The sequence below is a fragment of the Schistocerca piceifrons genome, chromosome 6 (assembly GCF_021461385.2).
Source record: "Schistocerca piceifrons isolate TAMUIC-IGC-003096 chromosome 6, iqSchPice1.1, whole genome shotgun sequence".
NCBI lineage: Eukaryota > Metazoa > Arthropoda > Insecta > Orthoptera > Acrididae > Schistocerca > Schistocerca piceifrons.
The window spans coordinates 426,129,876-426,146,242 of record NC_060143.1 but is presented as its reverse complement, the minus strand read 5'-3'; the positions used below and the strand labels follow the sequence as shown (position 1 = coordinate 426,146,242).

Below are 16,367 nucleotides of genomic sequence, written 5' to 3'. Positions count from 1 at the left end.
ATTTTTGTAATAATGACTGGTAATAACTGAAATGCTAACAAAGAATTTTACTTTAGCCAGTTACTGCAGAGTAAGACTGTAGCTATGAAAAGTAAATGAGAGAACACTACCAAAATAAAACTTTAGTTGCAAAGAAAATGTGCCATTTGCAACAAGAAGCAGTGCCAAAAGAAATGTCTGTAGGCAGTAAAATGTGTTGAAGGCTTCAAGACAAAGACAATGCAATACTTCGTAACACAAACTGCTTTCAATGAGTGTGACGTCAGAACTGTTGACATTTTTAATGGGTCGTGGGATTATATTGTGAGTGGTGGTTTGAGAAGCAGTACTTTTAAAGTAAATTACCTTTTATACATGATGAATTACGTTACCTGTGAGAATATGCAATGAACTTCTTAAATCACGGACGGTTTGACTCATTCAAAACATGTACACTCTGTAGACCAGCCCCTTAGAAAAATTTCATGCCGAAAAGAACAGGCATTTATGCCATTATTTAAAAATACTGGTGCATTTATGTTTGATAGATCATAAAGGGTAACAAACACTAAAAAAGACCACACTTCAAGGTAAGTTTTTCATATTTATTTTAGTTTTTTCTTATATTACAAATTATAAAATAATGATGGCAAAAAGTATAACTACTCTTAAAGAAAGTGTAAGGTAAGAATCTTTGGTAACAGGCTTTTTTATGGAAAAGCTGAAGTGCTCGATGCAATACATGTTCTTCCAGGTAAGACAAAAAATAACCAGTATACAGAAGTGAAACTCTGCTGCAATTTAAATTGTGCTCTTAGGATCCTGTCTAACCATACTCTCAGAGAAACAGCAGCAAACAAATTTCGAAGACCAATATTACACAAGAAAGCTCAGCCTTTCTCGCAGCTGTATTGTACATACATTAATTTAAAAATTAACTTTTCCTATTTGTCTGTTCATGTTACATTACAGTGAGGTTGCTATTGGCTGACTACATTTTTGTCTATGCTCTGAAAATATGCTGTCATTGGCTGGTGAGATCACGTGAAATGAGTTATGATTGGCTGACAAAAGCGTATCGTGCAGCACAATTTCTATTTCAGTGCTTTGGAAACTACCATGGTTTATTTGGTGGAATTCATATTTATACTTTTGTAATATGAAAATATACAGTGTACATGTTCCCACACATCAAAGGTACTTCCAAAATGGGTGGTTTTTTGCTGGGTTTTGTTTCCCAAAGCACCAGTAAGTTCCAGGCTGGTGAATAAAAAGGTTTACCATTTATATGATTGATAAGTTTAGCAGCTCTACAGGAAAGTGTATTGTCACTTAACATACAAAAAGTGTACTTTCACCCGAGCTATAGTGTATTTTCACCTGGGAAAACATTTGTTTTTAAAGGGGAAATCCAGGAAAAATCTGGGTATTTTTGCTTCTTGTCTGCATATACACCCCGTATTCACATGTTACGGGAAAACTTTCAATGTGGTCAAAATACAAGGACAGATTTTGTTTTCTGGTCTCTATATTGTAGAGCGCAGATGCTATAAATTAGCAGTCAGCTCGAGCATAAACAAACTAGAATTAAGACCACCAGAGGGTAGAGCACCCTCTCAGGGAACACTGCCTTATCGTAGGCACCTGAAGTGCCAGTCGGGAGGGTTTGCGTGCCTCGATGAAGTCTAAAGCTATGCCGGCAGTAGCGAAGCTACTGGCAGTGTCACCCAAGCCGGACTGGTCTCTACTGAGGAGCCAGACAAATTCCTCCAAGATGGGGATTGGGTGTGGGGCTGATAAACACACATTGTAAAAATGAAATATTACGGAACCTCAACAAGAGCCACGGATGATGGATGGGACACAAAATACACACAACCTCAACTAAGTAAAGGACAGTAGATTTGTCAATAGTAACGTGGAAGGTACAAACGATGTTGAAACCCGGAAAAATGGAAAAAAAAATAGCTGGTGAAATCATGAAGTTAAAGTTCATTGTAGCGCTACAAGAAGTAGCATTACAAGGACAAGGACAGATAGATGCACCCCAGTATTCTCTGCTGTATAGTGGATCAGACAGAAGAACAGTACAAGCAAGAACGGGATTCATAATAACAAAGGAGGTTGGTAAAAGTGTTTTGGAATTTGAACCCATAAATGAAAGACTTGGCAGACAGAGAGAGAAAGGGAAATACAGAAATATAATGATCATAACAGCATACATACCAACAGAGGAAGCAGAAGAAGAAACAAAGGAAAAGTTTTATGAAGACCTAGAAAGGTCATGCAGTAAAGTACAAAGGTATGATCTGCTCTTAGTCTGGGGGATTTTAATGCACAGGTTGGGCGAAGCGAATATGAAAGAGTATCTGGGAGATACACATTACATAACGAAAGTAACGAGAATGGAGAGACGTTATGTAAGTTTGTTGCTAGAAATAATCTAATCATCAGGAGCACGTTTCCCACATAAAAGAATACATCTCGAAACATGGAAATCAAATGTAAGTGGAGTAGTCAATCAAATAGACCATGTGTTAGTAAAGGTATGACATGCCACGTCTATTATCGATGTGAGAAGCTGCAGGGGCCCTAACTGTGACTCAGACCATTACGCTGTAAAAGCTGTAGTGAGAGAGAAATTACGTGTAACACCCAAGCCTGGACTGGAGAAAAATACAAACTGGGACACAAGAAAACTGAATGACCCAGAAGTTGTTGGTTGCTTGGTCAGTTTGCTGGCTTAAAAGAGGGGGGTGGGGGTGGGGGGAGGAGGGATCAAACTGGGAGGTGATCGGTACCTTGTTCCTGGTAAAATGGCTACAAAAGGGAGAGAAGAAAAAGTAGACGTACAGTACAATAACTGGAGAAACAACAGGACACCTAACACTACAATGGACACAATAGGAAAAGAAAACCACAGAGATAAGCTAGAAACACATAGATAGGATAAAAACAAGAGAGCACATGACCCTAGCTGGCCAACCACGAGAAAAAGAGGAAAAGCCAGCCACTCTGTAACACATTAAAACATCCAGCCAAAAGCATTAGAGCGGCAAACACAAAGGACAAAGGATATTCACTAAAACTTATATAGAATGATAAAACCCACCATCACATATAAAACGTAAAACTAAATTAGCCAATGAGGCATTGTCCGCTAAAATTAATGGCAACTAGTCGAGTAACTGAAGAGACCATATCAGGGCAGCCACAGAAGGACAGCTCACCAAGATATGGGCCACTGTCAGCCAGCTGGGCGCCACACCATCACTGAGACGGGCCATCAAGGCACAGGAGGTAGCCCTGTGTCACCCAAACATGGCCAATGCAAAGCCGACAGAGAAACACAGAGTCCCTGTGAGAGGCCCGTGTGGAGGTCTTCCACACATTCATAGTCTCCTTAATGTCACGCAGTTTGTTGTGCATACTGAGGTTATTCCATTCTGTCTCCCAAAGCCGCAAAATCTAGTGGCATAATACTGTACACAGGTCAATTGCAGAGAAGCTGATCTCCATAAGCGGTTTCCGCATAGCCTGTTTGGCCAGCCTGTCGGCAAGTTCGTTGCCTGGGATGCCAAAGTGCCCAGGGGTCTAGACAACCACCACTGAACTACTGGACCATTCCAGGGCATCGATGACAAGGGTAGCACTGGTTGATAGCTTGTATGCTGCTCAAGGAGTCAGTACACAGAAGAAACGACTCCCCAGGGCAGGAAAGGATGTGCTCAAGAGCATGGTATATAGCGACCAGATCGCCAGTGAAAACACTGAAGCCCTCAGGCGAGGAATGCTGTTCAGTATTTCCTCCATGGACATATGTGAAGCCAACGTGATCATCAGCCATCGATCCGTCAGTGTAAACCACTTCACGGCCTCAGTACATGTGAAGAACCGAGAGGAAGTGGCAGCAGACAGCTGCACCGCAAGGTTAACCGAGTCCTTAAGGCCATGTGAAAGGTCCAGGCAAAGCTGTGACCTAGGTGTACACCATGGAGGTGTGCATGAATGGCCCTCACGTACAGGTGGTAAAGGCAAGGACTCCAGTTCGGAAAGAAGGGATCGGACACGAACCGCAATTGGAAGCCCTGACCTGGGCCCCGGTATATGAACAACCATCAGCGGGAAAAGGAGATGGTAATTCGGATGAGCAGGAGAACTACAAACGTGTGCAACATAACTGGCCAGCAGTTGTGCACGCCTAACCTGCAGTGGAGGGACTCCGGCTTCCATCAGGACACTAGTCACTGGACTCATTCTAAAAGCTCCCATCGCTAAGCGAACGCCACAGTGGTGCACTGGGTTGAGTACACACAACTCTGAGGGTGCCACCGAACCATAAACCAGACTCTCATAGTCAAGGTGGGATTGAACAAGAGCTTTGTACAGCTGCAGCCAAGTACAGTGATCTGCACCTCAGTTGGTGTTGCTCAGGCAGCAGAGGGCATTGAGGTGCTGTCAGCACTTTCACTTAAGCTGACAAAGGTGAAGAAGCCAAGTCAACTGAGAGTCAAAAACCAGTCATAAGAATCTATATGTCTCCATTACAGTGAGTGGATCGTCATTAAGGTAAAGTTCTGGTTCTCGATGCACAGTACGACACCGACAGAACTTCATAACAAACAACTTTGCGACCGAAAACTGGAAACCACAGGCTAGAGCCAATGGCTGAGCCTTGTGGATGTCTCCCTGTAGGCGTCGCTCAGCAACACCAGTACTGCCACGTGGAGCAGTACGAAATGCAGAAGTCGTCTGCATAGAGAGGTGAGACGGATGGCCGTAAATCTGCTGCTAGACTATTAATGGCCACTAAAAATAGAGATAAACACAATACAGAGGTGTGTGAGACCCCATTCTCCTGGATATGGGGGGGAACTATCAGAGGCACCAACTTGGACACGGAAAGTACGATGCGACAGGAAATTTTGGATAAAAATTGGGAGCAGGCCTCAGAGACCCCACTCGTATAATGTGGCAAGGATATGATGTTGCCAGGTCGTGTCATATGCTTTTCGTAAATCAAAAAAGACAACAACCAGGTGTTGGTGTCTGGAAAAGGCTGTTCAGATGGCAGACTCAATGGACAGAAGATTATCAGTACTAGAGCGACCCTGGCGGAAGCTGCCCTGAGATGCAGTCAGAAGGCCAAGTGACTCCAGGATCCAACCCAACCGCCGACACACCATACGTTCCAGCAGCTTACAAACAACATTGGTGAGGCTGATGGGCCGACAGCTATCCACATCAAGCGGGTTTTTACCAGGTTTGAGCACTGAAATCATGGTGCTCTCCCACCAATGCAGTGGAAAGATGTCATTGCACCAGATCCAGATGAAGATGACGAGGAGATGTCACTTGTGATCAGGTGAGAGATATGACTGGATCCAATTTGGGCCAGGGGCTGTGTCAGGGAAATGTGCTAGGGCACTGAGGAGCTCCCACTCCGTAAATGGGGCGTTATAGGATTCCCTGTGGCATGTAGTGAATGAGAGGACTTTCCCTTCCAGCCTCTGTTTGAGAGTGGGAGGGGGTGGGGTGGGGTGGGGGGGGGGGGGTAATTACCCAACCCAGAGGCTCTAGCAAAGTGCTCGGCAATTTCGTTTGCATCAGTAGAGAACATGCCATTTATGTTAAGACCGGGAACACCTGTTGTGGTCTGGTACCCGAAAACTTGTTTGATGTTTGCCCAGACCTGGTAAGGTGATGTATGGCACCTAATTGTTGAGACATCTCTCTCCCAACACTCCTGGTACCGTCACTTGATAAGCTGGCGAACGCAGGCACGGAGCCATTTAAAGGCTATGAGGTGCTCCAGGGAAGGGTGCCACTTATGCCACTGCAGAACTCCCAACGCTCCTTAATGGCTTCAGCAACTTCTGGCAACCACCAAGGATCTGTCTTTCGCCGGGGGCACCCTAAAGAGTGAGAGATCGTTTTTTCTGCCACAGGAAGGATTGTTGTAGTCACCCACTCAACCATCACATTGATGTTACCGTGTGGGGGAGATTCAGCGGTGACAGCAGAGGTGAAAGTTTCCCAGTCCACCTTGTTTAAAGCCAATCTGGGCAGGCGTCCATGGACATGATGCCGGTGGAGTGACAAAAAGATGGGGAAGTGGTCACTAACACACAGGTTGTCATGTGCTCTCCAGTGGGTGGATGGGAGAAGTCCTGGGCTGAAAATTGATAAATCAATGGCCGAGTAACTACCATGAGCCACACTGAAATGTGTGGCAGACCCTGTATTTAAGAGGCAGAGGTCAAACTGAGACAGTGAAGTTTCGACATCTCTGCCTCAGCCAGTAAGCATGGTGCCACCCTACAAGGGGTTATGGGCAGTAAAATATCCCAAAAGTAGGAAAGGTTTAAGGAGTTGATCAACCAGTGTAGCCAATACATTCAGGGGTACCGCGCCATTTGGAGGAAGGTATACACTGCAGACAGTTATTTCTCCTATGTCTTCCCTTACTCTGACAGCCACAGCTTCAAGAGGGGTATAAAGGAACCCGGTTTCACAACAGACTGATTTTAGGACATAAATGCAAACTCCATCTGACACACTATTATAGTCGCTACAGTTCCTGTAATATCCCTTATAGCCGTGGAGGGCAGGGGGTCTGCATTGCCAGGAACTAGGTTTCCTGGAGGGTGATGCAGAAAGAAGGTGTAAAGCTCAACAGTTGCCGTAGCTCAGCCAGACAGTGGAAAAAACTGCCGCAATTCCACTGGAGGACGATGTCATCGTGAGACTCTGAAGGCATGGAGCATTCAATGAGACAGTTTACGCCTCAGGGTCACCTATTGCCACCGACTTATTGCCTGAGCAGTCTATATCCATTGTGTCTAAAGGTCCGGCGAGATCCAGGTCCTCAGTGGATGCCAGAATATCCACTCCTCCCTCAGACACAGAGTTTGTAGGTAGCAGTGGTGTGCATGCCACTGCAAGTTCCTTGTTCTTGGGTGTCTCCTTTTTTTATTTCTCGTGCTGTTGCTTGGGTTTCCCTGGCTGGGAGGACTTCACAGAATCAGTCTCTGGGACTGAGGATGAGTGTGAAACCCTACAACCAGCTGCTTTTGGACTCATCAGCTACTGGTGGGTGTCATCTTTTCCTCTAGTAGAAACCTGGAAATGAAGTGAGCCAAGGGGAGCCATCCTAGCGAGAGGAGCCAAAGAAGTTGTACGCTTCTCCGGCTTAGAAGTGGGAACAGATGTCCCCAATTGTTGGTGGGAAGTTGCTCCTGAAGTAGGTGGTTCAGGAGCAACATGAAGAGAGGTGCCCCTCACCATCAGGGGGGCAGGTGTAGCCTTCTGGCTCTGAGAGGTGACTGGGTTTGGTGGAGCTGATGGGGCTAGAACTGTTGGAGCAGCAGCGTAAGATGATCTTATGTAGACGTTCAAATTTCCTCTTAGCCTCAGTGTACATCAGTCGCTCCAGGGTCTTGTACTCCATGATTTTCCTTTCTTTCTGGAGAATCCTGCAGTTTGCCAAGCAAGGCGAATGGTGCTCTCTGCAGTTGACACAGATGGGAGGCAGGATACATGGAGTATTGGGATGTGATGGGCATCCGCAATCCCTGTGAAATATGATACCCTGGACCATTTAGGCTCTTATGGAACTTAATGGCTACAGAAACATCCCCCAGCTTGTCACAAGCGAGTAACACCTGTGACTGGGCAGAGGATGCTGTTTTGATCAAGACTGGCACAGATTTCATTTTGGACAATCCTTCCACCTCCCCAAACTTGTTCTCTAAATGCTCAACAAAAAACTGAGGTTTCATTATCATGAAAGATTCCTCAGCTCTCGAACATACAAGGTACCGAGACAAATAAGATCCGCTGCCATCCTTAGCCTGACGTTCGTCCCATGATGTGACCAGGAAGGGGAAAGATTTGGGGCCGTACTTCTGTACACTGAATTGGGCGCATGAATGCTTAGAGACTGCTGGTGTTTGATCACCAGCAAGAGATGATGTACTACACTTCACTTCAACATGTGTCATCCGTCCTGATGCCACCCACTCCAACCAGGGCCCCTCCCCATGGGCACCACCCAACCGCAGCAAAGGCCACCTGGCAGGATGGCCATTTCTGGGAGTCCCAATGCCCCAGGGGGATGGGCATCTACCCCTTGGCATACATGGAGAGTTCGTGGCGCAGGCATCAGCAGAGTGATCCCTGTGTGGTCAGGGGGCTACAACCAATAGGGTACATGTACATGGCAGCCCCACCACAACGGACTGGCTATGGTGCTGGATATCAGGTGCAAACAAGTCCATTACCATCGTCAGCACAAAAAACAATACCGCATAGTGGATGGAGGGTGACCTCGCCCAACAGCTCGAAAATGAGCAGATGTGCAGATCCACCTTGACATGGGATGCAGAACATCTCAGTGCACGATGGACACGATGCACCACGTAAGGCATCCTTCCCCAACTGGACTGCATTTCTGGAAAATTTTGAAATATGGAGGTCGAACCCCACAGGGGACCATCACATAAAGGCCGAAATGTGTGAGACTCCTTTTAGTCACCTCTTATGATAGCCAGGAATACCTCGGGCCTATTCTAACCCCCGGACCAGTAGGGGGCCAGAAGTTGTGAAAGCATACCAAGAAAAAGTTAAGAGATGCACTGACTGCAGTGAGGAAACAATGGGAATCGAAGATGGATGGACTAATATCCAGAAAACGCTGAAAGAAGCAGCAGAAGACATTGTCCCGATGAGAAGAAATGCACAAAATGATTGGTTTGATGATGAATGCAGATAGAACATAAAAATGCAGCACGACTGAGAATGATACAGAGAGAAACAAGAAGAAACGTGGACGTGTACAAAGCATTAAGATCCAATGCCCAAAGAATATGCAAGAAAAAGAAAAACGAATGGCTGAAATCAAAGTTTACTGAGATAGAAGAATTAAAGGAACATAATGGAACAAAGAAATTCTATCATGCCGTGAGAAAGATGAGAAAAAAATTTTCAACCAATACAAAATGGATGCAAAAACAGAAACGGTGAGATAATAAGAGATGATCAAGAAATGGTGTGCAGAATACTTGAAGGTATGCTCAACAAAAACTCAGATCAGGCTCCCCAAGAGGTACACAGGAACAGGAAGAGAACGCAGAGGCAAGAGAAATTGAAAGGGATGAGGCACAAAACCCAACAATGCTGGAAGTGGAAACAGTGATAAATAAACTAAAAAATAATAGTGCATCCCCTGAAGATTGGATCATGTCATAACTATGAGCGTTGATTGAAAAGTAATGCCTCCACCTTCTAACTCTTCAACAGTTGGCAGCATTAGTATGCGGCAGGTACTGGCTTGTTCCGTAGCCTCATCTCTACAGCTTCATCTGGCAGGAAGCCTTAGCACTGAATGGTTGTGTTGTTACAGTGTAAAGTATGGAACCCTGCTCCGGAGGTCAATGCGATCTCAGCAACATGCAGTAATTGAATTCTTGACAGCAGAAGCTGTCACCCCAAAGGAGATTCATCAGAGAATGAAAGCAGTTTATGGTGAGTGTGTTGATGCGAATACTGTGGGTCATTGGGTGAATACGTTTAAAAATGTTGAGGCGGGAACATCTGATCTGCGTGACAAACAAAGAGTTGGACATCCTGTGACAGCAACCACCGAGTTTCACAAGCAAAATGTTGACAGACTGATTCAGGACGATCGCCGTATCACTCAGAGAGAAATTGCAATCACAATCAGCATTTCACAAGAACGTGTGTGTCAAATTATTATTTTGCTTGGCTGTTGGAAGATCTGTGCACGACGGGTGCCACGGATACCGACTCCTGAAATGAAAGCGCACAGACCTGAAATTTGCCAGGAACTCCTTTCGCATTATGAGAATGATGGTGACGCCTTTCTCCATTCAATTGTGACAGGAGATGAAATGTGGGTACACCATTATGACCCAGAGACGAAACATCAGTCAATGTAATATCAACACAAAGACTTGCCCCAGAAAAAAATAGAAATTCATGGTGCAGCCCTCAGCTGGAAAAATCATGGCCACAGTGTTCTAGGACACAGATGGTGTTATCCATGTTGATTTCCTTGATCGTGGAACAACAATAAACTCAGGGCGTTACATCACAATGCTGCAAGGCTAACAAAGATCTGAAAGGAAAGGGGAAATGTTTTCCTGCCAAATGACAGTACCAAACCCCACATTTCACGTGCTACTACAGCAGAACTTCAGAGATTGAATCACCACCATACAGCATTCTTCATACAGTCCAGATTTAGCACCATCTGACTTCCATCTGTTCCCGATAATAAAAGACGATCTGCGAGGACATCATTATGCTTCTGATGAAGGTGTTGAGAGAACTCTGAAACCGTGGTTGCGGAAACAGAGTACAGACTTCTTCCGTGACGGCTTGAGAAAACTTGTTCATCGTTGGCAGAAATGTATCCAACTGGCTGGTGATTATGTGGAAAAGTGAATACTGGTAATTAAAGATCACATTTTAAGGTTTATTTCTGAGTGTGATTTATTAAGATACTCCCATCCAAACCTAGTTAATGAAGGTGGAGGCATTACTTTTCATTCAACCCTCATAGTAAAATCAAGGGGGCAGCCTCTGAGACTTGAAATGTTTCAACTAATAAAGAACATATGGGTAAATGAAAGCATGCTGGAGGAGTGGAATACTAGAATAATATGCCTAATATATAAGAAAGGAGAAAATCTGAATTGTGAAAACTACAGAGGTATAACCCTACTGAATACAGTATATAAGAGTTTCTCTGGAGTGTTGAATGAAAGAATAAAGAAGTGCGTCAAAAAGATACTCTGCGAATACCAATGTGGATTCCGACCACACAGAGGTACATCCGACAAGTTTTTTGTTGTTTGACAAATATTGGAACAATTTTAGGAGTATGATATATGCGGGTCACTCCAAAAGAAATGCACACTATTTTTTTTTAATCCATCTTTTATTCTACATGTTTGAAAGTTTTACAGTGTGTAGATACATCCTTTAGGAACAATATTTTCATTTCTCCACATAATTTCCATCCCTCTCAACTGCCTTACGCCATCTTGGAACCAGTGCCTGTATACCTGCACGGTAAAATTTTGGACCAACCTGTTGGAACCACTGTTTGGCAGCGTGCACAAGGGAGTTATCATCTTCAAACCTTGTTCCATGAAGAGAGTCTTTCAGTTTCCCAAAGAGATGATAGTCACATGGACCCAGGTCAGGACTGTAAGGCGGGTGTTTCAGGGTTGTTCATCCGAGTTTTGCGATCCTGGGAACCCACCTGGCACAAACCTTTTTTAACGCCAACACTTTCAGTATTCTGCAAACACTTCCTTCCCCTGTCCCAACGTAGCGTGACAATTCGTTCACTGTGATGCGTCTGTCAGCAGTCACGAATTCGTTAACTCTCTGCACATTGTCTGGAGCGTGTGCAGTACGAGGCCTTCCAGTGCGAGGACAATCCTCAATATTGCCGTGACTTGATGGAAAGAGAGACTGAGCGTGACGGGAGAGGGGTAGCTACTTAGCAGCTGCTGTGATGTTTCAACAATTGTAGTCTGCTGAATGTCATGGTTAAAGGCACTCTCCCAGAAGTGCTAACATGCATAGTATTTTAAATCTTTGTTATCCTTCTAGACTACTTGCACTACTACTGCTGAAGTAATTTTTTTATGAATCTTTAGTACTTGACACCTCTGTGTCTCTGTTTTGTTAACAGGCAAAACAGTAATCTTCATCTATTTATGAATCTTATGTTATCTTTCATGATATTTCTATAAGTGTGTATGCAAAAAATTTTAAATAATTGGGAAGTCTATCTCTCTATTAATGTGAAATTGTACTAGTTGTTGTTGTTGTTGTTGTTGTTGTTGTTGTCTCTGTCCAAAGACTTGTCTGATGCAGCTTTCCATCTTCATCTATTCTGTAAAAGTCTCTCCATCTCAGCATTACCATTCCAACTTATATCCACTGGAATCTACTGCATTTACATTCTTATGAGACTAGATTTTTTTTGAGATTCGTCATTTGCAAAAAACAAAAGACTATCTCACATTCACAGATAAAACTATCTTTGTCGAGGTCGACATAGGTTCCACTGTGGTATTAAATGAATAAGTGCACTAGTTCATCGGTACAACATGATGTATATTTCATATTTGTGTTATTTATGTTGACACGCTCATGTTCCTTGCTACCTTTTATTGTAAAACGATGCAACATCACTATGTGACTTACATGTTGATTAAGATTATGAAATGCTGTTTATGTGTTGTAAGATCCACTGAGGGGAGCACAGATCTGTCAAAACTGATAATCAATAGAAAGATTTACAAGGCATCTTTGAGTACCTGATATTTCAGAATAACATAACAACTCATATTGCCCCCAGCTGTTAACGCAATGTCAAAGACAATTTCTTTTTCAATTTCTTAACATATTTCTTTCAGCATTTCGCTGCATTATTTCATTCCTACAGGGTTTTATTCCTATATTTCCCTAAATATTTTTGTAATTTTTGTATTTCCTCCTTTAGTCAATCACCTGAAGTATTTCTTCTAGTAACCAAGGTGTCTTCGGAATTATCTTCCTTGTACCTACGCCTGACTGTCCAACACCTGTGATTACCTTTGTTAGAGATGTCCACTGCCCTTCTACTGAACCGCCCTATTGTCATATTCCTTATCACAGTATCCACATCCTTAGCAAACTACAAATGCATCTCATCATTCCTCAGTACTTCAGTATTTCAATGCGTTCCACACTGACTCTTCCAGATGATTCTTTTAAGTTTCAGTTTACTCTTCATTACTAATTAATGTGTGAGTCTATATCTACTCCTAGATACACCTTACAATCCAATATCTGATATCTAAATCTCTGTCTGGTCATGATGTACTCTAGCTGGAATCTTCTGGTGTCCCTAGATCTTTTCCAAGTATACCTCTTCCTCCTGTCATTGTTGAAGAGACTATTTGCTACTATCATCTGAAATTTATTGCAGAACTCTATTAGTCTTTCTCCTCTCTCATTCCTATTACCAAGCCCATATTCTCCCATGACACTTCCTTCTACTCCTTCCCCTACAACCACGCTCTAATCCCCGTGACTGCTACATTTTCATCTCCCTTTACATACTGAATGAGCCATTCAATATCCTAATAACACTTTTTCTATACCTGACCTATCATTGTTGATGTTTGTTTACTGTCAAACAACAACAATGAGAACATGAGAACAATCTATCACTGAACTGTCCAAAGTAGGTCGAATCTGATGAGAAGAATCTTATCATTGAACTGTTCAAAGTAGCTTTCTGTCTGACCTACTTTCCTTGTCCTCCACGTATCTAGATTGAAACTTTTCATTTCCCGTTTCCAGTATTCTAACTTTCCTACTACATTTAAATTTGTGATATTTCATGCCCCGACTCTTAAGACTTCATTAATTTACTTCAGTTTTCTTTTTAGCATTCGTCTTAGCACCTCTTTTCAAGATACTATCCATTCTATTCAAATGACTTTACAAGTCCTTCACAGGCTCTGACAGAATAACAATAGCACTGGAAACCTGAAAGTATTTTTTTATTTCTCTCCCTTAACTTTAATTCTCTTTCCAAAATTCTGTTTGGATTCTTTTAGTGTTTGTTCTAGTTTGAATAGTATTGGGATAGGCTACACACTGCCTCATGCCTTTTTCAATTACTACCTGCCTTTGACGTCATTCAGTATTTAGTACTTACTAGTTAGTAACTAATAATGTATGTCTGCCAACCTGTTTAACAACCGCCTTGATGGTTGTGAAAGCTTCTTCCTTGTAGGTGTCAATGAAGTTCAGATGTTTCTGTCGCAGCATACCAAATATTATAGATACCAGTTTGTCCTGTAAAATGATGCAGTACATTTCACCCTTTTACTTATATGATGAATTAGTTATGATAATAGCAGCTCACTTGACTTTCAAATCATATTTCAGTAAAGAAACACACATGTAAATACAAAATATAAAAGCACACATGTACATAAGCAAGCAAGAGAACAAAAATTGAAATCCAACATTTCATTTTCTGAAAAGCCGTAATTCCATACTTAGAAGTTGCTTCAATAGTCACAAATATTTCCCATTTTTCAGGTAATTTATAAGCATGCACATTTTATTCATATAACCATCCCCCTTTTCGATCTTCACTGCACATAAATGGAATACAGATATCAAATAAAAATGCCAGCTGACATTTCTGAAAAAATAAACTGAGGACAAAACTTGATGTGAATGATTTCTTCTACAGTAATTTTTACAAGAGCTGTTATATCTGAACACCAAACAGTGTACACAATACTCTTCCGAATTGGTGAGGAACTGAAATACTAGAATGCCATACAGATTTTTAACAAGAAAACAAGATAGCCTTAATACTAACCCCTTCAAGAATTTGTTGCTTGTCATTCAGTGGTCGATTCAAGTCAGCTGTTGCATACCTCTCGAACTCTGTGCTTAACATTTTATCAATAAGCCTCTCCATTTCAAGCAGCTGTGAACCTAAATGCCTAAATACAAAAACAAAGAGATATCATTGAGATACTTGTTACTGTCAAACTAAAAAATTTAAAACAATAAACTCATCATACAACAGTAGAAACAGAAAAAGATACCGAAAACTGTGTATTCCTGCCAGCTCCTTCACCAGTATCTCCTGGGTAGTAGCAATTAGCTCCAGAGCAGCAACATAGTCTGGAGTTGAAAGAAGAAGCTGAATTGTGGGTTGAGTCTGATGAACTGTTGCCATCAACTGCAACTACAAATATAAACAGAAGGCTTTCCAGTTATATAGTTATGTGTGTGTGTGTGTGTGTGTGTGTGTGTGTGTGAGAGAGAGAGAGAGAGAGAGAGAGAGAGAGAGAGAGAAGCGGTCAATAATTACCTTTGAAACCACACTTGCATGATTGCATCGCAGTCTCTCAAGTCTTAGTATTTGCAGTGAGTCCTTCACGACAGATTTGTCTATATGCTGAATTTTTTCCCTGCAAGTAAAAACACGTGGTGCGTGAAGACATGAGATAATTTTAGTCTATGCATACATTTAATTCTCTAAACAAATATGACACACAAATGTTTCAGATATTATACATTATACGGTAAACTTTTACACACATTATACTGAAAACTCTTCATAATTGGGCAGATACTCACCTGAGGGCTCTAACATCATTAATAGTCTGACTCATCTGCTCAGATAGTGCATCATGAGATGTCATAGCATGGAAGAAGGCTTCTGATTTATGGGCGACTTGGTGAGCAATCTGAACTTCTACAGTATCCAGATAATGAGAAAGCTAAAAAAATACACAACTTTGTGATAAAAACATTAGCTTATGATTACATCATAGAACATTTATTATTTGAACTTACATTAAAAAGCTGTGGAGCACTTACCTTTTCTTGTATTAGTTTCCCAGAATTATAAGAATTTTTTGTGTTCTCACCATCAGAACCAAAAGTTGCCTGTTCCTTTGTAAAAGGGAACACAGAATTGAATGTCTCTTCCACAGTGAGATCAAAATTTGGCTGGAGAAATATCTTTGGAATTCCACTAACATCAAGTTGGATCTTTTCTAGCAAACAGAAAAATATAATCATCTCCCAATTTCATTAAGAGTAAAGAAGTTAAGAGTAGTAGTAAATTAAACTCATTGTCCTGGATGCAAATGCTGAATCCTAGATATACACTCTTTTACAAAGCATTGGCCATAGAATATAAAAAGCTTGCATTTATCCTATATTTCTGTGTAATAAAACATTTGTAAGTTCAAAAAGGACAAGAACTGAACGAGGCTCTGACACCACAACAGCTTTTTGAAACCTGTTATCTACAACTGGAATGAGACCGATAAATGGTAGGAATGAATGGAAATCTCACCTATGATTCCAATTTATTTCTTACTTACTATAGTCCAATGCATGAACGATGGTGGTTCACGCATATCGAGGCATGGATGGTGATTGCATTGTCGAAGATTCCAAGTGACAGTTGTGGTAAGCACATGCACATGCTTCCTGCTTGAAGAAAGCGTGCATCCTGGAAATTATGTCTCTCACTTGCTTATGCAAAATTTAGCAGTTACCACCACAATAAGAAATGAAACTCGCAACAAATGGAATTTAAATTAACTAAACAACTCCCTATGATCATATTTAAAGCTCGCATTAGCTACGGGATTCACAGCAGAGCACTCAGAACACTACTGAGCACTGATTGGTTGTCAGAGGACATGTGACATAGGTGCACAGAACAAGCCTAAACTCTACCGCCATCGTTCGCAACAAAAATTGGAGTTTTCACATTCTGTCATGAGCTATACTGTGTGTCTAATTTCATTTTG

General features: G+C 42.1%; 1 protein-coding gene across 1 annotated transcript in view; it reads right to left on the bottom strand.

The window, feature by feature from the left end:
* The window catches only part of LOC124802565 (vacuolar protein sorting-associated protein 54), a 152,590-nt gene that overhangs the window by 85,412 nt on the left and 50,811 nt on the right, over positions 1-16,367 (bottom strand). Inside the window, exons 5-10 of the mRNA XM_047263434.1 lie at positions 15,421-15,599; positions 15,178-15,320; positions 14,909-15,008; positions 14,640-14,782; positions 14,408-14,534; positions 13,762-13,869 (exon numbers count right to left, since the gene is read on the bottom strand). Coding sequence (XP_047119390.1) covers positions 13,762-13,869; positions 14,408-14,534; positions 14,640-14,782; positions 14,909-15,008; positions 15,178-15,320; positions 15,421-15,599 — 800 coding nt within the window. The remainder of the gene's footprint in view (positions 1-13,761; positions 13,870-14,407; positions 14,535-14,639; positions 14,783-14,908; positions 15,009-15,177; positions 15,321-15,420; positions 15,600-16,367) is intronic.